At 52.3% G+C, this 27,748-nt stretch overlaps 1 protein-coding gene across 2 annotated transcripts in view; it reads left to right on the forward strand.

Annotated features, from left to right (window-relative positions):
• ZNF423 (zinc finger protein 423) overlaps window positions 1-27,748 on the forward strand; it is a 334,487-nt gene that overhangs the window by 277,307 nt on the left and 29,432 nt on the right. For both annotated transcript variants that reach the window (XM_086689498.1, XM_086689500.1), the window contains one exon: window positions 26,977-27,108. In XM_086689498.1, coding sequence (XP_086545624.1) covers window positions 26,977-27,108 — 132 coding nt within the window. The remainder of the gene's footprint in view (window positions 1-26,976; window positions 27,109-27,748) is intronic.

Genomic DNA, 27,748 nt, shown 5'->3' on the forward strand with positions numbered 1-27,748 from the left:
AATTTCTTGTTGTTTAAAAAAATTTTTTTTTCAACGTTTTTTATTTATTTTTGGGACAGAGAGAGACAGAGCATGAACGGGGGAGGGGCAGAGAGAGAGGGAGACACAGAATCGGAAACAGGCTCCAGGCTCCAAGCCATCAGCCCAGAGCCTGACGCGGGGCTCGAACTCACAGACCGCGAGATCGTGACCTGGCTGAAGTCGGACGCTTAACCGACTGCGCCACCCAGGCGCCCCTTCTTGTTGTTTTAAACGTTGGCAACTAATTACAAAAAAAAAAACAAAAACAAAAAACACCCACATAATGTGATCCCCAAAAGAAAACCACAGCTATGGGTTGAGGGCGGTACTGGCCATGCATTGTGTCCCAGCCAGAGTGGGAGGCCACTCGGTTGATCTGCCCGTCTGAACACCTCACTGTTCCAGAATCAGGGGCCCACCCCCCTCTTCCCTCCCAGTTCCTGGTTTTCAAGGCCCTTCCTCTACTCAAGGGGTCTCCTTGCTCTTCCAGTGGAGAAAGTGCCGGCTTTTCCTAACCAATCGGGCTCTCTGGATTCCGGCCTAAATGCACCCTGTGCGTTTTGAAGTGTGTACAGGCCTGACCCCACCCCTCAGGCCTGGCTGTCCTTTGTCCCCATGCTGTTAAGAAGACAGAGCTACTAGCTTGGCCTCCAGGACCTTCCGGGCGAGTCACTGAATAGGTTCCCACTGAGGGATTGTTTTTCTAGTTCTTGGAATTGATGCTGCTTAGACCATAAAAATAAAAAGACCGTGTCCTCGATACTTAGAGTTGTCTTGTGAATAAGCTGATGTGCAGGGGGATGGAAGGAGTTGTGTTTTGAGGTCCTGATAGGAACCGGTGCCCCATAGCTTGCCAAAGTGACGGATGGCGCCGGAGTTGAAGGGAAGGGCTCTTGGGGGGAGGGGGGGCAGCCGATGGTTGGATGTTTGAACTCAGGTTGTCGAAGGTCTGTGAAAATTGGAGCAGCCAGGAAACACTGTTTTCTTAGTTACAAAATTGTTTAGTCACAGATGGGAGGCTGTGAGCAGGAAGGAGGGTGGTGGGAACCATGTCCCTCACCCACAGTCCCGACAGAAGGGCCTTCCTTTTAGGGACCCACCTGACAGTTGGACAGGGATTGCCATTCTCTTGGGAACGTGATGATGTCAAGGGAGAGCCCCAGCCTCAGGGAAGTTGTGCTGATCCTGCTCATGGTGCTGCGGGAAGCACCCCGCTCTGTCCTCCCTCTGTGTCTGTGATGGTACAGCCTGCCCCCCACATCCCCAGGCCTGAGGGGCTCCCTGCAGGAGCCAGAAGAAGCGCCGACCACAGAGGAGGACACTGCCTTGCCAGGCTGCGTGCCCAGCCCTGTCTGCGGACTCTCACATGGACTCTTCCCTGCCAGCTGTGGGGCAGTTCGGTTGTAGCCCTCAGGGGTAGACCGGTTGGGTCAGCCCCACTCCAGAATTGTTGGCTGAATGAATTGGGAGCCCCATCTGAGGACTCTGTCCTCCTCCTGCGTCCTTGTTGTCCCCTATGCCTCACCTCATCTGCACACAGTGCCCTTTTCTGTGCCCGACTACAGGCAGACACCCGAAGGGGCCAGGGACCTACTTGTCCCCAGTGTAGTCAGCAGTGAGCACTGGGAAGCCCAGGAAGGGCTTAGGGATGACGGAGACTGCAAGGTTTGGTGGAGAGAGGGCTGGAGGCCTGGGTTTGGGTTCTGACTAGCCTACAAACCTGTGTGATCTTCGCAAAACAGACTGCCCTCTCTGAGTCTCAGCTTCCCTTCTGCAAAATGAGGGAGTTGAAGCAGCGAGCGATTTTCAAATTATAGGCTGTAACCCACTAGCAAATCCCAAGATCAACTTGGGATGGTCACAGCCAACAAAATGAAAAAGGAATTAGTAAAGCAGAGCAGAGCATGGGATGGACGGAATGGAATGCAATGGATTAGAGGGAAGGGAAGGGAGAGGAAAATGCAAAAGGGAACAAAATGCCAGAACACATCACGGTTAGTAAGCTTAAGTGTAGTTACCTTAACTTGGGGGGTGGGTTCACATGTGTGTTGCGTGTGTGTTAATATGTGACTACATGATGGCATAGACATTTCTTGCTGTCAGTTGCAGCTTAAAAATTTGAAAAGCACGGGTTAGTTGGCTGACAACCTTTCTTCTAAACCTTATGGGTTTTTTTGTTTGTTCTAACGTTTTATTTATTTATTTTGAGAGAGAGAGTTGGTGGGGGGGACAGAGAGAGAGGGAGAGAGAGAATCCCAGGCAGGCTCTGTGCCGCCAGTGCAGAGTCCGATGTGGGGCTGGGTCCCATGAACCTCGAGATCACGACCTGGACCGAAATCCAGAATCAGACGCTTAGCCGACTGAGTCACCCGGGCGTCCCTAAACCTTATGGTTCTTCAGCATAGTTCACTATCTGGGGTGATCTTGGGCAAGTTATAATATTCTCTGCATGACTCAATGTTCTTATCTGTAAAATGGGGATGATTCAGTGTCCAGTGCAAAGGGCTGTTAGGGGGATTTGATGAGGGAATCCTGTGAAGGGTTCAGCCCACAAGTGCGCAGTGCATGTTCCTTGCCAGCTGGTACATGCTTAGACGTGGAGAAGAGGGTGAGATGCTAGTTGGTTGGGTCTCCCTCAGCCAAACTCTGTGGGGGGAGCTTGGAGTGGGCCCGGCCGGGGCAGGGCATGGGTGGGTCAACCTTCCATGGCTCGAAGAGCCGCTTCTGCTGCCTGCCATTCTCTGGGCAGGCTGAGACCCACTGACGATGCCCCAGCCCTCGGAAGCCTGGCCGGTGGTCACTGGGCACCAGAGCTGTCACCTGCAGGCTTTTTTTTTAATCTTCTTTGCTAGTGTGAACCTTTGTGCCTGTGACTCCAGGGTGACCCACGTGAAGCGGGCACACATCTATGCCAATAATGACTTCTTCTCCCGCCGCCCTCCCCCCTCCCCGCCTTTTCTTAACAACGCAAGATGGGTTCATGAAGAAGTGTTAAAAAAAAAAAAAAAAGAAGAAGTGAGATGAAAAAAGTTGTCCAGGAAGCTGCCTGGTCAGGCTGGTGCTACAGGAACTCAGAGGTGGAAGCCTGGCCTCCTGCAAGGGCAGGGAAAGGAAAGATGACCCCAGAGACGTATTTTTGTGGAGGGGACAAGCGTGTGGGGCTGGGTGTGAGTGTCAGAGGAGCAGCAGAGAGGGGACCCTCCACTCTTGGGGAACTTTTCCCGATCTGGGCGCAGTTTGCCACGTCGTGAGGAGCAAGGTCATTGGCTGGATGTCGGGGGAACGCTCTGTGCTTCCAGAAGGCGCCTACTTGCCCCGCTCCCTTTTCTCTGCTCCGCCTTCCCGCCTCCTTCCCCTTCTCTTTCTCCCGAGGTGCAGACGGCCACATTTGCAGGTTAACTGGAACAGCTGGAGATGCATTATTAGTTTCCCGCTGCTCCTTCATATTTGCTTGGATTTTTTTTTTTTTAACGGCAACATAATTTACAACTAGTGTGCTGGTGTCAGAGCCGGCATGTTCTAAATCCGCATCGGATTTATGGAATGCCGTTGCTTATCAGTGAATGAAGTCATAATTATTGCTTTGTACCATTAAATAGCATAAATATATAAACTGTTATACAAATTGCAGCAAACGTTTCCTCTGGGGAGCTCTAGACCAAATTTTAATGTCGTGCATTTGTCTGGGATGGCAGTTTCTATGGTATATAATAATGTTGATAAATTTTACTGTAGCAAGTGACATTTTAAAGCATTAATTTTGGTTGCTAAAAAAATTCTGAAGAATGCTCAGACCAAATTGGGAGGTGCTCTGAGAACCGGCCGGGTGAGGCAGGGTGAGGCAAGGGTTTTCTTTAAGAGTACGACTGGGGGGGCCCCGCGTATCACCTCCCAGGGCTCCTCTCCACAGGAGATCGCCCCCCACCCCCAACTCCCGGAGGAAGGCAGCGGATATATTTTCCATGGCGATGATGATAATTAATTTCAAAAAATTCAAATCGATTCATTTCTCCCTTAAATTTGAAGTGTGCGAGGGGAAGTGGAAGGAGGGCCTGGAAAACGCACAATTGGCGGGGAGGGTCCTCCTTGTAACCTCCTTCCCAATTATGTAAATTCTGTGTGGGGTGAAAAAAATCCCCATCCTAATTAGAGATGCAACACCTGGCCTCTGACGACGTTTTAGATGCCAGGCGTGCGGCTGCATAGCCTCCTAAAGCCATTATCGTCAAGAGCGACTTTTGCGGAAAGCCCCAGGACAGCACATGGCATTTACCTGGTGTGCTCTGTGGAGAGCCGGGTGGCCGGAAGGAGCGCATCACCTCTGCCTTCAGGAGAGGGCGTGGGGACTGGAGACTCTCTGTCGGGGCCCACTCGCCACACTGGAGCAGACCCGGGGAGACAGAGAGCGTGGTATGGGCTTCTCGCCCCTCCAAATCCTGGGCCTTGGCGAGCTGAAACGTTTTCTCTGAGAGGCTCGGTCACCATGGAGGGTTTTCAGGTTGCATTTTATTTCTTATACTCCTGACTCCTGTCTGGAGATTCTTGGAGTTCCCTTGTGAGCCTCGTCGCTCTTGTGAATGAGGCAGGGGGTAGAGTCTTCTCTGCCTTGTGGTAGGATTCCGCAGCCTGGCCCCTTTGTCTTTAGTGGGGCCTGGTGGCTAATTCTGCCCAGAGAGCCGCGAGTGGAGGAAGTCTGTGTCAGTTCCAGGCAGGAGCACTGAACTGAACTGCCAGGGTGACACATTTCAGAGTCCTGTCTTTTCCTTAGGCCCAGCAGATGTCAACATCAGAGATGAAGGGGCTCCCCTACTTAGGGGCCTGCGTGATTTCCATGAGCAGAGCCCCCTGCCATGGACGTAAAGGGTGAATGGGAAATAAACCTTTGTTGTTTGCAGCCCTTGCACTTTGGGGTTTCTTGTTACCACGTTTCCCTTCCTACCCTGACTGATACAGGTCTCTGTTGGTTCCCCCAACCTTCATAATTTTCTTAAGGGTGCTGGGAGTGCCGGGAAGCTGGTTGATTTTTTTCTTGGAAAGAACATCAAGTAGATACAGATGTGTGCCCACCTATTGGTAGTAAGGAAACGGAGTCTCAGAGAAGTTAGATGATTTTCCTAAAGTCACACAGCTTTATAGGCATCAGGCATTCATGCCTCGCAGTTACAAATATGCTCTTTCCTCCCTCTTGCCTTTGAAGCATGAATTTTCTTGAACAGAAGTCACAAACGCAGTTGCCTTTGAAGATCAGGCAGATAAGGGTGGGGTTATGGATATAAACAGTAGGGAGTGGTAGGAACTGCAGGGAATATTCCAGAAGCATTAACATTTAGCATTTTCCCACAGCCTATCAGCTTTGGCATTTACTTCTGTGTACTCCCAACATCCTGAGCTTCCAAAGAAACATTTCTCGAGCTGCTACTGTGTGTTCGTTATGAGTGTTTCTTTCTGGCCCTTGGGTTTGAATCTTGAAATTTTGAATGAAATTCCCACAGGCTTATATATATCCTTTATATCCTCCAACTGTCTGATAAAGGCTTTCACAATTAGAGTGGGGACTCGCCCTTAGCCCTAATATTCTAGACCCCGAGGGACCTCATTCACAAATGAGGGCTCTGCACTCAGAGAAGGAGAGCAATTTACCCCAGGTCACTCTGCCAGTGGTTTCTTCATTAAAGGGTCACCGTTTAAAGCGGGGAAGTAACTGTTTGAGTGGGTGTGTGCTTATTAGTTAGGGGACATGGTTTGAAATGGAATGGAAGATAGCCAGTAGGGAAGGAAAATATGACCTGAAAAAAAATCCTAACTTTTTTTTTTTTAACTTAGTCAAAAGAGACATGCTGTGGACTCACTATGGGCTGGTCAAGGGCTTGATCATTAAAAACAATCTCAGTGACCTCCACACTGTTTTCCTGAGCAGCAGCACCAGTGTGGAGGGTCCTCAAAAAATTGAAAATAGATCTACCCTATGACCAGCAATAACACTGCTAGGAGTTTACCCCAGGGATACAGGAGTGCTGATGCACAGGGGCACTTGTACCCCAATGTTTATAGCAGCGTTTTCAACAATAGCCAGATTATGGAAAGAGCCTAAATGTCCCATCAACTGACGAATGGGTAAAGAAGATGTGGTTTATATATATGATGGAATACTACTTGGCAATGAAAAAGAATGAAGGCTTGCCATTTGCAGCAATGTGGATGGAACTGGAGAGTGTTATGCTAAGTGAAATAAGTCAGGCAGAGAAAGACAGATACCATATGTTTTCACTCCTATGTGGATCCTGAGAAACTTAACAGAAGACCATGGGGGAAGGGAAGGGATAAAAAAAGTTAGGGAGGGAGGCAAACCATAAGAGACTCTTGGATACTGAGAACAAACTGAGGGTTGATGGGGGAGTGGAGGAGAGGGGAAAGTGGGTGATGGGCATGGAGGAGGGCACCTGTTGGGATGAGCACTGGGGGTTGTGTGGAAACCAAACTGACAATAAATTATATTAAAAAAATAACAATCTCCGTGAAGGGGCGCCTGGGTAGCTCAATTGGTTAAGTGTCTGACTCTGGATTTTGGCTCAGGCCATGATCTCGTGGTTGTGGGATCGAGCCCCACGTCAGGTTCCATGCTCAGCATGGAGCCTGCTCAGAATTCTGATTTCCTCTCTCTCTGCCCACCCCCTCAAAATAAATAAGTAAACACTAAAAAAAAAAAAAAAAAAAAAAAAAACCCAAAAACTTAAAAGGACAATCTCAGTGAGAAGACTGCTGTATTGGTGGGTGTAATAATTTGAAACTTCCCGTAGATAGTTTAGTTCTTAGTCGTGCTTATATTCCTAACACCCGGCTCTATGCTTTTGCACATAACCGAAATTAAGTATTGAATTTAATTGCCTTTATCCCTCTGTTACCAATGGTAATAATTAATAATGGTAAGGAAGTTAGTGCAGCCCAGGGGTTAAGAACACAGCTCTGTGGCTGGAATGCCTGGGCTCCATCACTTACTGTTATCTCCTCTTAGAGATTTTATGAGCTCATCCCAGATGGAAAGTGTTTAGCATAATGCCTGGCACATAGTCAGCGCTTAGTAAATGGTAATAATTATTAGTCCTCCTGTCCTAGCTCAGAGCTATAGCAGCTGAGGCTCGGTGAGCACAGTCATGACCAGCGTCTGTGCAGGCTTGCTTGGGATGCAGGACCTCAGCTCCGCATAGGCAAATCCATTCTGCCCACTCCCCGTGTGCCATGGAAAATAATTTTGCACCCCAAACTGCAAAATCGCCATTTAAAGCAGCAATGTCTGCTCACAGGCAGCTTTGGAGAATTGTTACAGCATGAGCCGTTGCTCCAGCTGTGATTGCTTTTCTCACTGGGGCTGCAGGCAGTGAGTGGGTGGAGTGGGGGTCCCCCTGGCTGGTGCATGGTGGGCAGGGCTGGGAATGATGCCCACATAGCTTGCAGGCTCTGAGCAGGGTCGACGAGATGGGGTGGTCCTGCGGGGTCCAGGGCCCCGGCTTGCACACGGGGCATCCGAGCATGCTGGGCTGGCCCCTGCCAAGGCGGCCCGGCCCCTCTCTTCTGGGCAACCTCATTGACCCGCCCAACAGCATCGGATAAGGGAAAGTGCACGGACAAGGAATTGAAGCCCTGGGGTTTACTTCCGTTGTCACCACCTTTTGTGGCCCAGTACTTCGAAAACCAGTGTTCCCATCTGTAAAATGGGTCTAAGAATAGTGCCTCCATTCAGCTTACTTCCAGGGCTGTGAAAGCGACATGGGCATAAAATATTCTGTAGAGGCCAAGGGGGAAGGTCATCTTTGGTTCCTTGACCAGCACCCAGAGACGGTGCTGAGGGTAAGCGCCATGTTTCAGCCCTGTGCCAGTCTCATCGGTAAGCACTGTGACCTTGGATGAGTTGCTTAACTTCATTGTCAATTTCATCATCTGTAAAATGGGAATGAAAATAGCACCAGCCTCATAGCATGGCTGTGATGATTAGTGACTAACTCTGTGTAAAGCTGCTCAGCTTTAGATTTGATACGTTATTCACACTGGACTTAAAAAAAAACCACTTTCTTGCAAGAGGCAGTAAGCACTGTGAGGTCAGGGGCCCTGACATCCTTTTCACCTGTGTATCACCAGTGCCCAGCACTATACTCTGCACTTGGACGCTCAGTCAGTACTTGCAAAACAGGAGAAGGATCTGATCCCCCTAGAACTGCTTCTTGGATGTCTGGCTCGTCTCAGACTGTGAGCCCGGCAAAGGCAGACGCCCCATGCCCGGGATCCCTGGGGCAGGTGGCACCTCGCCCAGTGAACATTTGTCACTGGAGCAAAGCTGCTCCAGAGCCATTGCCTCTGGAGACGGTGCCCTGCCGAATGCCCTCCCTGCTTCTTTATCTGAACCTGTTCCTCCAAGACTGCCTCCTCCAGGAAGTCATTTGTCACTCACTCATTCTTTCAGCAAGTATCTGTTGAGCACCCACTACATGCCAGACGTGTGCCAAAGTGAACCTCACCTCGCATAGAAGGAATTTCTTCCCTGTTGGTGTTGCCCCAATTCCCACCCCTAATATTTTATCCACCCCTCTTAAAAGAGCTGATCTTTCCCACCTGGTGTTAGGTACACACCTGTCTGATCTCTTCGAGTAGATGAGGTTTTTTAAAAACTTTACTGAAGTATGATGTATGTCCAGAAAAATGCACAAATCATAGACGTTCAGCTTGATGAGTTTTCAGGAAATGGACGCCTCCAGACTAAGAAGCAGAACCTGATGGTCCTCCAGTAACTCCCACACGCCCCCTTTCCACACTCCCTCACCTTTGGACCTGCAGAATGGTTTTGTCACCAGAGGTGATTTAAAGGCAGGATATGTGTCCCTGTGTCTCCCGGGTTTCCTAGCACGATACCTGGCATTTGCTCAATAAACAAATGGAGGGATGATGATGTTACTAAAATAATGGCTGGTGGTTACTGCCTTCTAGCAGCTCTTTGGAATCCGCGGGCTGCCTTGTCTGGCCCGACTGAGACTCAGAGAGAGAGGTCAGTGGCTTGCCCAAGGTCAGCCAGCCCATGAGTGGCGGTCGCTGTGACCTGGGTCTGTCCGGCCTGAGTCTGGAGCTGGCACTCTGAACCTCCTTCCTGCTGGTTTACAGCCCTGGGCAGTGCTTCCTTCGCTGGGCCAGCTGGACACAGGCTCAGCGGGCGACAGAGCTGAGCTGTCCTTGGCGGGCCAGCTGCCGGTTCCTCACCGCGCCCGCCCACCCGCCAGGCGCCCCATTCCTCCCGGGCTGCACCGAGCCTTCTGTGTGCCTCTCCAAAGGACAGGGCATATTTCTTCCCAACCCTCCTAAGACCCAGCCCGCACTGGAGGGCTTCATCATTATGCAAATTAGCTGGATTGGATCTGCTCCCGCAGAGGACTCCGGGGGCGGCAGAAGGACAGAGCTGCCTCCGGAGCGCCCGATCGAGCCTCCGATTAGGCCAGTTGATGGGTGGGGGCAGGGGAGGGGCATGGAATGGGGGCAAGTGCCAACGATTTGCCACCCCAGGGAAGCTGGCAGGAGTGGGGGGTGCTGGGGACAGGTGCCGGGGGACAGCGGGCTCAGGCTCCCAGCATTCTTGCCGAAGACGGGACTGGAGAAAGACATTCTTTTTGGATGTACCCTTTGTGTACTGAGCCCTTTTATGATTCATCAGTAAGTAAATATCAGCTGAGGGGTGATTTGTTTCTAACAAGCTTATAAAATACTGGCGTCATTTGCGGGCTTATTGGAGTGCTGATTATAAACACTCCCCCATGCCCACTCCTCTATGTCAAATTAGCATGCGAAATACAAATATTGGGTCTTTGGACCACCTTCTGCCGTCTCTTTGGAAGCCGGTGGCACGGGAAGGGGCGGCAGTGGGACCCCGGCCTCAGCCCAGGAGCACTTAGGTCTCACTTCAAGGCTTGAGGGGTTGAGGGGTTGAGGGGAGAGCCCCTCGCTGGGCCCTCCAGAGGGTGGGGGCCTCCAGGTCCTGTGAGCCCAGATGCTCCTCCCGCCCTTCTCGTTGCCAAGTTTCCTGTGACCCAGCTCCTCCCGGCCTCTGGAGCCTGTCATCTCCAATCTCGAGGAGGGTGCGCATCCGGGCACACTGCATCTGGCCTGTCAAGCCGTTGGAGCTGCTGCCTCCCCCATGGGCCGGGCCCGGCCTGGACCCGGTCGGAGGCAGTGCTGGCTGAGAATGTCTGGGCTGGTGGTGGGGCCGCCACACGCCAACCTCTTCACGGGGGGTCATGGCCTCCCTGACCTCTCTCCCCCACTCGGAACCTCACTTTCCATCCTCCCGCACCTCCTGGCCTCTGCTCTTGCGGTCGTGGGTCCTGTCAGGCATGTTCCACTTACCTCTGAGCCGCGAGCCTGCAACAAATCCCGCCAGCCCACACGCGGCCGGACACCCGGTGTGGGAATGGACGGTCACTCACACCTTCCCAGAGCACCTTCCCAACCACGCTTTGTAGCTGGTGCCCGTGAGGGCCCGGGAGGTGATACATGCCCATGGATCATAACTCCATCCCCATTTGACAGAAGGGGAGATGGGGGCACACAAGAGGTGACCTTCCAGGACACGCAGTGGCAGAGCCCAGACCTGCAAAGTGGCCTGTCCATCCCACTTGACAGATGCCAGAACTGAGCCCAGGTGACAGGGACAGAGGTGGGGACCCGGCAGGGACGGGCAGGCAGCGAGAAGCCGAGTGTGGCATATGCTGCTGCCGCCCAGAGCCTCTGATGGGAAGAACCCCAGAGCAAGGGAGTGGGGCCATGGAGATCTCCGGTGCAGCCACCTCGCCTTCTCCACAGGGACACCAGAGAGGGCGCGCTGTCATTGCTGCCATTGTCTTCATCGTGAATCAGTAGCTTAATTTTTTTTTTTTTTTTTTTTTTTTTTTAACGAAAGCTGTTCTTGTAATGATTTCAAAAGCTGCCCATGCTCATTGCAGGAAAACTAGAAAATCCAGCCAAGCCGGAATGAGTGTGACTGAAGAATGATGATGATACTATTGTAATAGTGGCTGATGCTTGCTTGCAGATCAGTGCTTTGCAGGCCGCCTTGTCTGGTCCTACCGAGCTACAGAGAGCAGCCTGCCCTGCTGGCCGGAGAGGACCCTCTACTGCCTTCCTGTGTAGGCTGCCACCAGTTCTTCCAAAAGGCACACACACTTGGAGTTACACACAGTCCCTCTTTTTAAGAAACACCCAAATAGAATTGAGACGAGTACCTGGTTTTATTTCCACTTTAGTTGTGTGTGAGGTGGGAGACTGATGGGATAAAGCTATACATGTCCTCTTGGTGTTTGTCCCCGGTACCTGGTCCTGTGGGCAGGGACTAAATATTGTTTATCTCTAGAGAGCTCCCTTCCATGGAGTTCTGTGGAACTCCATAGAGTTCCCACCCTGTGCTGGCCACCTTGCTGGGCACTGTGTAGTGCCTCGGCTGTGTGAGAGAGAGGTGCTGAGTAGGTGTGAGTATGCCAAGGGCAGGAAGGATGGTTTTGGGGTGCAGAAGAGTAGAGGTTCCCTATCGGGCTGGAGATGAGGGCAGGAGGGCAAGACATGTTTCTGTTGAGGTGGGAGTATGAGTGGCACTCTAAAGGCATCTCTCTGTTGGCAGGAAGGCACAGTGGGCATTTCTGGGGAGGGCTCAGCCTGTGGGGAGGCATAAGGTGTCCTCTGTTGTGAATTGGACAGAAGGCCACCTGGACCCCCATTTTCGGGCTGGATCCCAGCCCCAGCAACACATACACAGCCCTCTGCAGGTACCTGGGATTTCTGCTTTTCTCAACTCTGGGCAAGGAGAAGGGAGTCGTCCAGAGGGAGGCTAGGATAGGGCCAGGCACTGTCCTTGGCTGGGGAAGCCAAGACATGCTCTCGATTTTGGAACTGGAATTCAAGGTAATTCACTAGAATCTGGCTTCTGGTTTCTAAATGTCCATTAAGTTCAAGCCCTTGTGCATTCAGGGTGTGATTAAAGCATGAAGTAGAGGCAGAGAAATCATCTTGGGTGCCTCCCTACCCGGAATCTAAGGTTGATATTGTGGATGGGATTGGGGCCACTGAGGGATTCTGTACTGAGAAACTCTTTTAATTTGCAGGGCCTCAAAATGGGTTCTAGAGGAGTGTTTGTGTGTGTGTGTGTGTGTGTGTGTGTGTGTGTGTGTGTGTGTCCATCTCCTGGTCATGCCCCATGGGGTCAGAGGTGTCAGCCTGCCAGGCCAACCCTCACAATGACAGCAGGGACCCTGAGTCCTCGCACTGGGCCTTGGCCCTTCTGCCTGCCCTCCAGTGGAGTGGCTCCTGTGTCCTGGGCCCTGGGTCAGCAAGGCTGTGGTGCCCAGAGGACCAAGGGCTCTGGTATAGGCCCAGCTGGGCTGCTGGGCACCCGGTGCCTGCTGGTTCCTTCATCCACAGGGGCCTCCCACCATCTGTCCTCCCTAGAGCTCTGCTGCGCCCACCCTGGGTGTCCTTAAGGGTCTAGTTTGGGGTATTTTCAGAGCTTCTGGGTGACAGTGCTGTCACACACATTTTCACACCCAGCATATCCGTTTACCCGGCCTCCCAGGTTTCTCACCTCTAGGCAACTTGGGGGCCACAGACAGCATCTCACTGATCTGTCAACCCAGTGCCTCACCCGGTGCCTGGCGCAGAGTCAGTAACAGTGACAGTGGTGACAACGGCACTGAGGCTTTGAGGCCCGCTTACCCCACAGCAGTCCGATGAGGTAGGCACTGTGACAGTTCTCATTTTACATCTTGGGGGACAGCCAGTGACCCAAGATGCCACAGCTGGTTGGGGCGGGAGGGGGATTTGAACCCTGACCCTGAGGCTGTGCTTCTCTCCATGCACTGAAGGCCGTGAGTACCCAAGCAAGGGCCCGGGTCCAGCCCTGAGAATAGCATTTTGCTTGGGGTGGGGAATCACAGGGCTGACTCAGTCCTATTTGTCACCATCCAACACATTAGGGGGACTGTGGCCCCAGGGCCACGTGTCTGAGCTCCTGTGTCTGGGACAGCACTGAGCACTGGAACCCCCGCCTGAATGCCCAGGATGGGGTCCCGAGCCGTGGGGTTGGGGGTGTGAATCTATTAACCAATCGAACCGTTAGCGTTTATTGAGCACCTCATGTTTGTCTGGACCTATTAGTAACAACAGATGAGTAAAACAACTGCTTTTTTTTCCACAGAGAATTTATTAGGTAGGACCATTTAGGTTGCAAATGACAGGAAGTCCAGTTCCCTTAAGTAGAGAGAATTTTTGAAAGATGCCTTTTATTTCATGTAACTCTGGATAGCATTAGGTGCATCTGGAACCAGAGCCTTGAATGCCAGCATAGGACTGTCTCTCAGATAGTGGTTGGAAGGATAGAGGCAAAGCACTGAGACTTGTTTGAATAAAGGTGTAGAGCCAGGAATGAGCAAGGTGCTGGGACTGAGGAAGCCAGTGGGGCAGGAGGGAGTAGGTGTGGCTGAAAGCAAGGGTGTGGTTAGGTGTGGCAGAAGGAGGTAGCTTTCCTGTGGGAGAATGGGAGCCACTGCAGGCTCTCGAGGAAGAGAGTGAAATGAAGACCACAGAGCCTGGAGGGTATTCTCCGGTCAGTGTGTGCTGGAGGAAGATTGGGAGATGAGAGCAGGCATAGAGAGGTGGGGCCAGGAGGTAGGCAGCAAAGGGTGAATTGCCAGGTGTTAGATGTACTTTTTCATGAAGGTATATGAAGCTGCCGTTTCCCAAGAAGGCAAAAGGCAAGTGCCAGCCAACCCCAGAGTTGTAGGGAGGGGCCTTCTCCTGTCACAGCGCGTGGGTCTCGACTGCTTGCATTGCGTCCCAGCTAATGGGAGCCATTCTGCTCGCTGAGCCAGCATGGAGAGTGGAGGGCTGCATGGGGGCTGCTCCACCCATTCCAGCCTCCCCCCAGGCAGCCTGCCCCCTCCTCTAGGCTTAGGCTGCTTGTCTCCTGGTCCTCTGTGGGTGCAGGGTGGGGGCCTGTCCATGGCTGTCCATGAACTGCCTCCTTGGGCTAGGAATGGTAAGTGGGTTGTGAGTGGGCCCCAGATTTCAGAGGTCTGGTGGTGGCTGGGCAGAGGCACAGCCAGGTGACGGACAGAGCTGGCTGTGGAGTCTAAGCTGCCCCGAGTTGGCAGATCCCCCTCATCTGGTCTCTGGGTGCCGGGCCCAAGCCATTCTAGACAACCATCTGGGAGAACTCAGCTCTGGGAGCTGAATAAATCAGCAAGTTCATGTTGACTGTGGGCTTGAGGCATCTAGTAGGCCTTGTTTAGTCTCAGTCCTGGGTGTGTTGAAGGAAGAAAGCAAGATGGCAGCCCTCTGCCCTCAAGAAGGTGCTGTTTCGATTGCTGGTTAGGGAGAGGGACTGGAGACTAGAGTGGACACAAGAAAGCGTGACCCCAGAAACCGCCTTGGAGGGCTGGGCGAGTGGCTCTAAGTTTTGCTCTGCCTCCTGGCTTTTGAGCCAAACTGAAGGAAGAAATTCTCCCTCAGAGTAGGCTCAGTGCTGGTGTTATGGTTGGGATCAGGTGACAACTTGAAGGATGTATCATTGATTTGATTGTATTCATTTATTCCATGTTGCATTTGACTTTTCAATTTTAGTTCAATTTTCATTTTACTTGGGTCATGGCAAACCCGTGGTTCTTTGAGACGTAGCCAGCAGAAGCAGAATAAGAAACCACACAAACCACTTAGCTAAGCATTACAAATGGAAGCATTTACTTCCTTCACAAGCAACAGGGCTAAGCCAGTTTAAAGGTGGGAAATCCTGACCTGTTGATCTCTCTTCTTGGCCTTGACCTCTAGCAGGTGTCCTGTTTGCTGACATCCCGAAAGCTCTCAGGGAGCTCAGTGAGAGGTGGCCCATTCGTGTAGCCAGTGGGCTTCTAGACTAGCTAGTGACCCAATTGTTACTGATCTACCTTAGAACCTATTGGTCCAAAGTTACCCAATTATTTGGATTATGCCCCTTCAGAGAAATTTCATTACTCTTGAATGTTCCCTGCATTCACCATATTCTTATCTGCCCCGGGCAGAGTTGCCCCATAATTATTGGGTTGGAGTTTTAAGTCAAAGGTCAGAGAGGCTCACATCTGGGCAGTTTTCCATGAAGAGCAATCCCAGCAAGTGCTAACCAGTAAAAGGAATGAAGCGTTCTTTAAAACGTTTCGAAACACGTATACCACAATTCCATAAACATTTGTTAAGCACCTGCTGTGTGCCACGCGCTGTGGTAGGCTCGGGACTACAGTGCTGAACAACACCAGGAGAGCCCTTGCCCTTAAGCTGAATGCATTCTAGCACAGCACTGTCCGGTAGAACTTTCTGCCGTGATGGAAACATTCTGTGCTGTCCAAATTAGTAGCCACTAGCCACTAGCCAATCAGTAGCCAATTAGCCACTAGCCAATTGCTGTTGAGCACCTGAAATGTGGAACTGAATTTTTAACTTTATTTAAGTTTAATTAATTGAGATTTAAGTAGCCACACTTGGCTAGCAATGACCGTATTGGACTGTGCAGATCTAGCAGGTGCATATGTTTTATAACTTTGCCCTAGAAGCCAGTCTAGTCTTGTCATTTATCGTTGCTCAGAATGTTGCTGAGGAGTAGGGATGCCCCGTGTCCAATTAGTGCAGTCAGAGGGGAGGAAGTTGTGGTGAATTACTGTTTCTGGTCTGAGCTTTAACTTGTTAGGAGCTGCAGGGACAGATCTGTGTCTCCCTGGTTGGAAAACTTTTGAAGAAATGGTGCTACCTGCATTCTACATGGGTGCGCCATGGATAGCTGCTTGGTTTTTTGTTTTTTGGGGTTTTTTTTTTTTGACACATTGCTGTTGCTGACTTTATTTTTTTTTAATTTTTTTTAATGTTTACTTATTTTTGAGACAGAGAGACAGAGCATGAACGGGGGAGGGGCAGAGAGAGAGGGAGACAGAATCGGAAGCAGGCTCCAGGCTCTGAGCCATCAGCCCAGAGCCCGACGCGGGGCTCGAACTCACGGATCGCGAGATCGGACGTTTAACCGACTGAGCCACCCAGGCACCCCTGTTGCTGACTTTAGAAACATGATGTGGGTAGGGGGAAATGATGTCAGCAGCAGAGAAAACCCTTGTAGTAAAAGCAGGGTTAATCCACGTGTCCCTGGCTGGGTCGGTGACAGTAAGGGTTTTGCAGCCTGCCTGTCACGTTAATTGCATGTTATTAGAGGCCGTTAATCTGAGGATTATTAACATGAGGGACTTTTAAGCAGTCACCTTGTTGCTTAGAATGCTAGAATGCATTCAGTTAAGGAAAACGTGAATCTGAAGATCAGGGATACACATCAGTAGGTGTTTGGTTCCTTGTTTTCACTTAGTGGGCCCCTAGGGGATGCAGCAGGTCCTTCATTTTCTTAGGGCTTTTGTGTTTTTCAGGTGGGGGGGGGCTGTGTGAGGACGGCAGTGGAATGTCTTCATCAGCAGGATGTTTCGAGTCCCTAAAGTGTTGAGTTCTAGAAGTTTAGAATCTGTGGAACTTTAGTCCCCCGTGAGACCCACTGATCATTCACTGTGGTTGATTTGATCATTCACTCTCTTTCCGTTACGCAGCTGAGATAGGTGTCTCTTGGTGTGACCTGTCCAGGGCCTGGTTGGTGAGTTTGTTTTCACCAAAGACAACTAGTCACCATGTCCTAAAGATTCCAGGTGGCTCAGACTGCTGAGGGACCCATGGCTTTGTCATCACCCAAGTTGCAAGCAGAGCCGTTGGCAAAGGTGGTGCGTTTTCTCATGAACCGCCGGGGACCGCTGGCATCTCGGGGCAGGCTTCCTTGGCAGTGTGGAAACAAGTCATGAAGTTGGAAGGAGACTCCCTCCATCACAGATCTCTATTCGAGATTCTTGGAGCATGGGTGTGGTGCCCATGTGGAGCCCCCCTGCACAGGCCAAGGCCGGGGCAGGGGACACATGAACCTGTCACACCCTCGTCCCCAGCCTTGGTTGGGACCTCTATGGAAATCCCACTGAGTTTTAAGGGAGAGGAACAAGGAGAGGAACCGTGAAGGAGTAAGAAACGGTGGTTGCAGGAGCATGGTGGGGGTGGGGGTGGGGAGGGGGGTCCACTCCTGTGGCCGGAAGTAGGAAGCTGCAGAGAGCCACAGTTGAACAAAGGGTGGGGAAATGGATACAACTTTTGCCATCACAAGTATGGGGAGTGGGGAAGAGGTGGAGGAGGATGGAGACAAGGAGAATTGACACAGAGGCATTGTCAGGTGGACGTGACATGGATTGAGGACCTGCAACAAGCCAGATGCCATGTCTGGGCTCTTTAAACATTTTCCAGGGGTGGGCTCCACTATGCTGGCGACCCCCACAGTGCACGCCGCATGACAGGCTTTGGGCGTAGAGTCTCAGGGCAGAATCCTGTCCAAAGTAACCACAGTTGTGGCAGTAGTGCTATGATCAGTATTCTTCATCTTGTTCTCACTCCCTCTTCATAACAGCCCTGTGAGGAGATGACTTTCTCCCCATTTCACAGGCGAGAAGACTGAGGGGCGCAGGGAACGTGCTTAGCCCACTCACCCTATGGAGTCTGAGGTGGAGCCAGGAATAGCCTACAAGCTGCCTGGTTCTCAGCCATGTTTTCCCCTCCATTCCAAAGAAGCTCGTCTTGATGGAACAGGGATGAGCGGGGGGCAGTCCGTTGAGATGTCCTGTTTGCAGTGATGGCAAAGCTCAAGGGGAGTTTACCCAGAATCATCCTCAAGCTTAACTGACCCCTCGCTAACATTCATGTGACGTGGCTCTTGGGAGCAGTCAGTCAGGGAACCATCTGGAGTCTTCTGACTTGAGTTTCAGAGAAGAGAGTGTGCGAGTACTTGTAACTTAGGATAGCAGTGTCCTAGAGACGGGCCTTGGCCAGATGGCTGTCTTACCATGGGAACCCCGGGGTGAGTGTGGGGGTGTCTGAGCCAGCCAGGCCTTCCCGGGGTGTGGGACCAGGAGGGAGGGCCTGAAGTTGTCCCTCCTGTCAGCCCGCCTCCCCTAAACCCTACGTGCACACCTCCCCGATACACACCTGCCTGGCTGGCATCTCTTTGCAGCCTCTCGGCTGGGAAGGTGCCTCTGGCAGAGGAGAGTCTCATCCGACCCTGAAATAAAGCCAAGCAGCCTAGTGATCAAGCCAGGCTGGACCGACACGCCTGAACAGCAGATGAGGGAAGAAATCAGAGTCTGACTCCTCTGGTGGATGTCCACCGGATGCTGGCCTACAAGAGGGCCCAGAGCTTCCGGCAGGAATGATGTGAGGGGCCGGGGGACGAGAACCCTTCCCACGGTGAACACCTGCCCACACGTGAATGGAGCTGCATCCTGCTGAGGTGGGGGATTCAGTCTCCCCCTCTCTCCTGCGGTCCGGTAGCCTCCGTTTGGACGTGCGATATCGGTTTATTGTGGCGTCCTCATCATCACCGAACGGGGATGTTGGTGGATACCTGGGTAAATAAGTATAAATAGTTTTCTCTCTGATATGTGACCGGATTATTTTCCAGTTGATTTCAAGCCTTGGCCCCAAGTGGCCCACAGATCAAAAAAAGATAAGGGTCAGTTACAAGGTTGAGCTCATTCTCCGTTGCCATGGCAACTGACCTCAGGCAACCCTCAGAGGACTACACCCAGCTCCCCAGGTGATATTTTTACTGTCCACGCCATCAATCCCAAGCCTTTCAAAACTCAGACTGCCTAATTGTCAGGGCTCTGTTTTGAAGAGGCTCTGGGTCCCCCGTGGGGCCCTGGTTCAGGCTGCCAGAGCTCATTTATAAGCCTCTCTGAAACACAGGGGACCACGAGATGGGTCCCTCCTGGCCATCGAGGCCTGGGAAGGTGCCCCCGAGGGGAGGAGGAAGGGCACAACCCCTCCTGCAGGATTAATTAGGAAAATGGGGGCCCAGCGTGGGGGCAGCCGTGGTGGGGCTTACCTTCCAACAATAGCTGAGTGCTCTTCGGTGATGGGGGGCCCTAAGCAGCCCAGCATTTGGGGTGTGGGGCAGCGGGGCCACCAGAGTGCTCAGTGGAATGTCAGACACCACCCCCAGTGTCTCCAACAGCCCCTCCAAAGATACCCCACACCATTCTCATTCCGGCTGTGATAATAGGAGAGGGAGGGTTTCCCACTGTGGATGTATTTCTCTCTCTGTCTTCTGTAAAATGTGGACAACAAGTGACCAGAGAAAACTTTCCTCCTTTTTAGAGACTGAAGCATACAATCTTGGGAAAAGCGATCGCTAGGAACACACGGCTTCATGACATCAGGCTTCCAACGAGATAGGCATCCCTAGAAGCCCTTGGATAGAGCTCAGTGCTCCTCAAACTTGAATGTGTGCCCTAATTGCCAGAGCACTTCTAAAAGGCAGATTCTCATTCTGCAGGTCTGGGGTGGAGCCTGAGTCCTGCATTTCTAACCAGCTCCCAGGGGGTGCCACAGCTGCAGGTCTGGGGGACTACACCCTCCTATCAGGGTTGTAGATACTCAGGGCAGCCGGGGCCTAAGGTGTTGAGGGTCCCACCATCAGCCCTTGCCCTCACTTCCATGCTCTCTGATTTCTGCCTGGCCTCTGGCTTATCCTCAGACCCTGTTTCCTTCTTTGCCCCTTGTCAACTCCCAAGTCAGGTATCCCCCCTCTCCTTTCCCTTACAGTCTGCCTTGGTTCATTTCCGTGTGGCATTTAATAACAAATCAATAGGTAAACAGCCTGATCTGGCTGCCCAGATATTAGTCTATGCCCTCTTCTATTCTACCCAAAGCTCTTTGTTCCTTACAGAGAACAAAGAACTGTGTCCCCCATTGGCCTATGTTTCTCTTTCCTGTTTGGCGTTGGTTATTTATTAGGGCAGCATCAGAGGGGTCCTCTCCCGGGGTCCCCCTCTAGCTGCTCATTTACCTGGATGAATGCTGGGCTCCTTGTTCTTCCCCTTCCTTATCTCCGTGTGCCCCGTGTGTGTCTGATCGGGCCCCTGGTTCTCAGGAGTCTTTACTTGACTTGATCCTTGGGATAGAATTGAAGGCTGGTGAATTTATTACCGGAGCTGGGAATAGAGGATTTCAGCTCCGTGAGACAGTCCCCTGCCTTCCTTCCACTCCCAGAAATGCTGTTGCAGGGGCAGTGCTGCCGCCTTGGACTGGCCCATGCTGTCACCGTGGGCGCTGCCTCCCCTGCTTACCTGGGGTAAGTTCCAGACATCCTGCCACCTGGAGCTGCTGCCGACAAGGGGGCTACCAGGCCCAAACGTGGAGGCTGGGAGGCTACGTCTGTCTCTCCTCCTTCTCAGTCAAAAATTCTGGATGATCAAGGAGCAGAAGGTGGCTTGCTGGGTCCCAGGTCTCAAATCCCAGGCCCAATTTGGTATTTTCTAAAGGAATAGAGGGCTGCTTGGGGTGACCACATGACCCCACCCCCAGCTTTGTCACTTGGCTGGTAGGGGCACTGCCCCGTTTCTGTTCATTGAAGGAGACCCTCCATGCTTGCAGTCCCGGAGCAGGCCATTTTGTGGGGATCTTGAACTGCAGGTTTCTGAAGGCAAGCACAGATTTTATAAGCCACCAGTCCTACGAGTTGGGGGCCCATTGCTGTGTGGTAAGTAGCGTTCACCAGCAACCTTACCCGTGTTCCAAGCACTGTATTAAGTGCTTTACACAAATCGTTCACTTGCTATTTGTTGAGCACCTACTGTGTGCCAGGCCCTGTTCTAGGCACTGATAACATAGCAATGAGCAAAATATCCCTCTCGGAACTTCGATTACTCCGTGTATATGTGCACGCTCATAAGATGTGCCGGGGGGGGGGGAGGAGAGAGAGAGAGAGAGAGAGAGAGAGAGAGGAAGGTAGTTAAAAAAAAAACACAACAATCAACTCTGTAGTATGTTTATGTTCAGTGGTGGTAAGCACTGTGAAGGAGGTTAAAGGTGTGAGAGGTGCTGGAAAGGATGTGGGTGTATGCCGCTTTAGCCGGGGGCATCCAGAACAGCCTCCGGGAGGAGGTAGCATTTAAGCAGACTCCCGAATGCAGTGAGGGAAGGAGGACAAGAAGGTGGTCTGGGGCAAGAGAGTTTTGTCGGAGGGCAGACGTCCTGTGGCAGAAGAAGCCTGTTTGGCAGCCTTCCGAAAACCCTGTGATGATGCTTCCCATTTTCTAGCAGAAGCAGCTGAAGCTCAGAGAGGTTAGGTAACTTACCCAGGTACACACAGCGAATGACTGGAACTGCGACTCAAAGTCAAGTGTTTCTGGTGCTCACTTTTGTGGTCCTTAATTGCTGCTTCCTGAATGGAGGTGGCTAATTATGCCCCCTGTCAACACAGGTGGCCGTCGCTGGTCCTGTCCTCTCAGAGGGGTCTATGCGTAATGATACCACTCCTGGGTCAGCTTTCCCGAGTGCGGTCCCCGCTCAGAGAAGGGCCAGGCAAGGCCCAGCGATATGGCGGGAGCGGGTCGCGCTCAGCGCACTAGAGCCCGAGAACAATGCCCTGTCCACTCCCCGCCGCAGCCTGCTGCCCCTCCCTCCCAGGCAGCAAATTATGGCCTCCGAATGTGTGCCCAGGCCTGCCTTTGACATCAGTGGGGCCCACCTGAGTTTCACCTTCAGGATTCTGATAATCAGCTCTCTCTCCTCCTGGCTTCCCCCAAGACCTGTATGGAAATAAGTATGTGTCTGCCAGGATCAAATGCTTTTGGAGACAAAAGTCGGTACCGAGGACATTACAGGGAGCTATCATCTCGGCACGATGCCCTTCCACAAAGCCCTCTGCTCCTCTTTTGGGCTGACACAGTTTCAGCCTGAAAGGTTCCAGCAGGCTGACTTGGTTTTAAGCAAAAGCACATCCTATTATTTTTTTGAGAAATGAAGTGTAAAATTAACACTTATTATTCCTGAGCAGAGGGGAAAAAAAATAAAAAGAGCATTGGGTGGGGGGAACTCTGGGATTTTCGTGCTTGCTGGATTGTTTCTTTGGCAGCTAGGGTTTTTATTTATTTTTATTTTTTAAAAAATCATAATAAATCAATAGATTCCCCATGCCAGCCACGACTTACGGGGACTAGGAGGAAAGATCTGGCACAGTGAGCAGGCAAAATCTGCATTTCACTTTACAAATGAGCGGGGCTGCATAATTCACTGGAGTTGTGTGGGTCTCTCTTATGGATGCCTGTCATGTGCTATATAAAAAAAAAAAGAATAGAGAAGAGAGGAAGTGATTTTGCGTCTTAACTCACAAAATCCTCCAGCCCCCGCGCCGGGGCGGAGGGGCCTGCAGGCTCCCAGACAGCTTTGTCATCCTGCTCCAAGGTGTCTGCTGAGGCTCTGTGATCTAATATAATTCAGGAAAGTTATTCTCTGTGGGTGCCGCTCTCTGCGGACCCCATGACTTGGGACAGAGTGAGAGGTTGTCAGCGTCGGTGCGGTAAGAGCCGTGGTGGCAGCCGATCCTGTCAATATCCGTGGGCTGGCTCGTATTGGGTCACGGCACGCAGAGGAGTGTTTGCACACTAACTAGGGCAGCTCCCCGCCCCCCATTTTCCTGGATGGCTTTTTAGGCAGAGGTCCACATTATGGACACCCCAGGGAGCATCTCCAGCCCCCTCTGGTGGGGAGAGGGCCTCGTCCTTCAGAAAGAAGGTTTGCAAACCAGAAGGCCCGACCCGAGTGGCAGAGATTCCCAGGTCTGTGGGAACCCCTCCGGCTTCCTTATTTTTCACTCTGCTTTTACTTTCTGCTTGTTTTATTTTCCCTCCCCCGCCCCGTCTCCCCAGGTCTGACTCTCTTTAACATAGGGGTTGGGCGGGGGGAGCGAGGAAAGGGAGCAGTGGCACACAGTTGTGTCTATCGGGCACTTGATCTAATTAGCCCACAACCTCACATCGACACTGGTTTGGGGGTGTGATTTGCTTAAATGGCAGCTGTTTAGGGCCCGGAACCGGTTTGCGGCTCCAGGCCTGCCTGACTGTGCACATATTTATGAACGTGGGTGCGGGGTGTAGCTGCGTCTATGAATCAGAGGGGACCGGCTGATGAATTGCCCGGCACTCGGAGAACGGAAAGTGACTGTCAGACATGATTTCTCTGATTTATAAGTTGCGGGAGCCTTCTTTGTCCTCTTGGTGTTTGTGCATCAGACGGCACGTCTCCATTCACAGCCAAGTGGATAAAGGCCCCGCTCGGCAGAGAGCAGTAAATCCTCTTTTGCCATCCCAGCCTGGGGAGCTGGCTTTGGCTGGACGGGGGGAAGAGGGCCCAGCCAGGGGCATCTCTCCTCTGTGAGCATTTCCCAAGCCCCTTCTGTGGACCCAGGCAGGGCCTGATGTTTTGGGGGCTGGAGGAGGAGAAGCCATGATCTGTGCCCATCTCTTACTTGCCAGGATCAGAAAGACTCATAGGATATGGTTAGATGAATCCAGGGTCACGGTGCCCAGGCTGGTGCAGCTGTGCATGCTGGCATAGTCAGGGGAGGCTGCCTGGAGGTGGTGTGCAGGTGGGATCCATACGGATAGGGAGGGCTTTGTATCCTGTTCAGAGAACCATTCCCAGTTGGCTCTGTTACCTTAGCAAGTGGTCTAATTCCCTTCCCTAGAAAATGTGGTTTTACCACCAGGCAGGGTTAATTTATGTTACAAGTTTAAACTTAAGTTATATTATAAACTGTAACAGAAATCTCTGTACAATTGTTATTTCACATACTGTCTGCCTTATTAATGTCCAAAAGGTGTCCACATTCTAACAGGGAGGCCATCTACAAGGGTGGTATCTCTCATTCCTTCATTCATTCCTTACTTTGTGCCGGGCACTGAGAAACATTGTTTGTGCTCCTCAGTGCTGGGGTGGGGGGGATGTTGGGGTGGGGGGATGTTGGGGGCCTTCTGAGGCAGCCCCCACACAGGAGGCCATCTCTAATTATGATGAGAGTCTCCCCAAGGGAAGTGGAAGACGTGAGTGGGGCCTATGTGGCAAGCGTGCTGAGCCTGCCCCGTGTCCCCAAACTTGTCAATGAATTCCTTTTCTGCCAGTATAAATGGAAGATCTGCCTGAATCTCTGTCGGGTGCATGTGGCCTAGTTGCTGGGGCTCCAGGGGCACGACAAACACCCGGTAGATTCCAGCCAGTGGGCTATGTGGGGCAGGCCCACCTGCACACGCACGTGTGTCTGTGTGCCTCTGCGGGGGGTGCCCCGGGGGCCAGGGGGATGCATGCTGTCCCTGCCAGCCCCTGCCAGGGCCTGGGGACCCAGGGACTCGCTGGGAGCCTCAGCCCATCTGTGTTCCTGCCTTGCCACTGGCAGAGCCCCTCTGCTACCTAATTCTTGCCTTTGAGGGCAAATCAGAGCACCTGGCACCTTTGGTGAGGCTGGTTCCCTGGGGGAGCCCGAGAGGGAGCCTGTGTCCTCGGCTGTCCCAGATAATACTCACTGATACTGGCGTACCTGACAACAAACACTTATTGAGCACTTGCTGTGTGCCAGGGGCTGGTCAAAAATCCCGCTTCACGTATTAACTTATTTAATTGACACATTAACCATAAGAAGAAGACTATTTTGGCGGGGGGAGAGTTGACATTTTTTGGAAGACTTTTACTTTTTAGAGCAGTTTTAAGTTTACAGTAAAATTGAGAGGGGGCGCCCGGGTGGCTCAGTTGGTTGAGCGTCCCACTCTTGATCTGGGCTCAGGTCATGCTCTCACGGTTTGTGAGTTCGGGCCCTGCGTTGGGCTGTGCACCGATAATGCCGAGCCTGCTGGGGATTCTCTTTCTCTGTCCTTCCCCCAATTGCACCCTCTCTCTTTCTCAAAACAAATAAATACACTTTTAAAAAATAAATTTAAGGAAGATACAGATTTCCCTTATATTTCCTGCCTGTGCTCCCACTATCAGTGTCACTCGCCAGAATGATCAGGTCCGTGTGTTTTTTGCCAAGGTGAACCTTCAGTGAAACATCGTAATCACCTAAAGTCTATAGTTTCTGTGACCGTTCACTCATGGGGTGGCACATTCTGAGTTTGGACAAACGTACAATGACACGTTTCCATTACTGTAATATCACAGAGTGCTTCCCCTGCCCAGAAATCCTCTGTTCTGTGCCTGTGCATCTTGGCCCCCACCGTAGGTGACCACTGATCATTTTCTTGTCCTCATTGTTTTGCCTTTTCCAGAATAGTTGGAATCGTACAGTGTATCTAGCCTTCTCAGATTGGCTTCTTTCACTTAGTCGTATGCGTTGAAGATTCCTCCGTATCTTCGTTTCATTTTAGCGCTGAATAATAACCCATCATCTGGATGTAGCACAGGTTATGTGTCCATTCACCAACTGAAGGACATCTTGGTTGTTTCTAAGGTTTGAAAATTATGGATAAAGTTGCTGTAAGCATCTGTGTGCAGGTTTTAAATCCCGAGGAGCAAGATTACCGGATCATATAGTAAGAGCGTGTTTAGTTTTGCGACAAACTGCCAAACTGTCCTCCAAAGTGGCTGTGCCGTTTTGCATTCCCAAGCAGCAATGGGTGAGAATTCCTGTCCCTCCACATCTTTGTCAGGACTTGGTGTCATCGGTGTTCTGGATTTGGGCCGTTCTCGTGGGCGTGTAGTGGTGAGGAAGGCAGTGACCAGGTCTTTTAGAAAAGAGGAAACTGAGGCACACAGAGGTTATGTAACTTGCCCAAGATCATGCAGTGAGTGTAGAGCTTGGTCAACCCTGGATGATGTGACCCTCAAGCCAGGGTGGCTCCCCACCACACCCCCTGCTGACCCGTGGGTCCCCCTGGTGGCAGATGCTGGCCCCTTCCATCCTCACTCAGCCTCATGGGACAGGGGCTCAGGGTGCCCTCGTTTACTCTGAGTGGACTGATGCCCAGGCCGCAGAGTGTGGAGAAGCAGCCAGGATTTGAATTCTGCTCTGCCGACTCTGGGCCAAGGTGCCAGAGCTCCACTCTGCACCCCTTGAAACTGGTGAGAAGCTGGTGCTCCGGACACACTCTCTTCCCCGGGCACCTTTGAGTGAGCGTTTGAGTCATAGAGGCTCCCAGGTGGGGAGATGAAGCCATGTTCTGATCTGGAAGAAGGACAGGGGGTCTGCCTTTTGTCCCTCAGCCACTGTCCATAGGCCACCTGGTCCAAACTTTCAAAACAGAGCATTTTGTTGTTGTTTTAGCGATAACTTCTAGTGGCTGCTCAACCCTCACAGTAAAATCCAGAGTCCTCCAGTGGCCAGCAAGGCCCTGGGCGATGTGCACCCTTGTATCCCCTCTGACTTCACCCCACCCCGGTCCTGGCCTCTGGGCTTCAGGCCCACGGCTTCCTTGCTGCTGGCAAGCCAGCCCAGCACGGGCCCTCCTCAGGGCCTTTGCCCTTGACTGTCACCTAGGAAGCTCCCCATGTTGTCGTGTCACCTCCTGACGCTGTTATGTGTTGGCCGTCTTTGTTATCTGTCTCCCCCACCATTGGAATGGGGGCAAGCGTGTTATCTGTTCAGCTCCCCACAGAAGCCCCAGCTCAAAGTGCCTGGCATGAGGTACACGCTCAGTAAATATTCTATTGGGTTTTTAAAAATTCTGGTTGGACTCCCTTCTCGGTGCAGACCTCATCCTAGGCACCTCTCCACTGTGACATGGTGAGAGATTGGAGCTGTGGGTCGTGGCCTGTGCACATTCTAGCCTGACCAGCAAGAGAAATCACAGCACACGATACCTGCCAGAGCCAGATAGTTGGTGCCGGCCCCTGGGGTCTATAAGCCTCCCGGGTTGAACCATCTGGAGCTGGGATGGGTCTCAGAATCTATGGCCCCCACACCAGTCCTGGTTCTGGGGACCAGGGAGAGGCTGGCCTGTGGTCTAGTGGAGGCCCTTGGGCTCCTGCCCAGAGGATGTGGTTTGTAGGGTCACTGACTGGCCATGGTTTTCCTTGCAGAGGAAGGCATCAACCATGAGTGTAAGCTGTGCAACCAGATGTTCGACTCCCCAGCCAAGCTTCTCTGTCACCTCATTGAGCACAGCTTCGAGGGCATGGGCGGCACCTTTAAATGTCCCGTGTGCTTCACAGGTAAGTGTGCCCAGTGGGGGAGGGGGAGGGATCCAGGGGCGTAGCCCTTTAATTGCTGGACCTCAGCATATCCTCCTGCCTTGACATGGACTTAGTCCCCAAGGGACCCACAGCCCATCACCCTGCCTGCTCCATGCAGAGCTTTCCCCACCCCCTGGCACTCCTCCTAGGCTTTACTCTCTGGCCCCTCCTCTTAGGCAGGTTGAGTGGCCCCCTTTCCTAGCCTACCCCTCACCTCTGTGCACAACTGCTTTTTCCAGCTCAGCCTCACCCCTGTGTTGCCCTCGGTGGGCTCCCGTGTCCAGAACAGTGGGCTCTCTCTGTACACACCTCCTGGCTTCCCCTCCTCCTGGGTCTGCCCCAGTCCATGCTCCATCCGTGTTCCAGGCTAGAGGGGTCAAGGGCAGCTCTGCTGGCCAAGTCCCCAGCCCCTGGCCCCCAGCCCCCAGCCTGGCTGCCCGCCCAGGCGAGCGGCTGTCCCAGCCTGAAGCAAGTCTCAAGGGCTCGGCCATCCCCCCTCCTGTTGCCCAGATGGCAGCCGGTGTGCGTGGGGGAGCCCTGGCCTTCCCCTGTCTCCCCCGACATCTGTTGTCTGCCACAGCAGGAAGCCCACCCCGGGGAGGGTGCCTGGCGGGAGGGG

This window comes from Puma concolor, chromosome E2 (genome assembly GCF_028749965.1).
Source record: "Puma concolor isolate L17-30 chromosome E2, mPumCon1.1.hap2, whole genome shotgun sequence".
Lineage (NCBI taxonomy): Eukaryota > Metazoa > Chordata > Mammalia > Carnivora > Felidae > Puma > Puma concolor.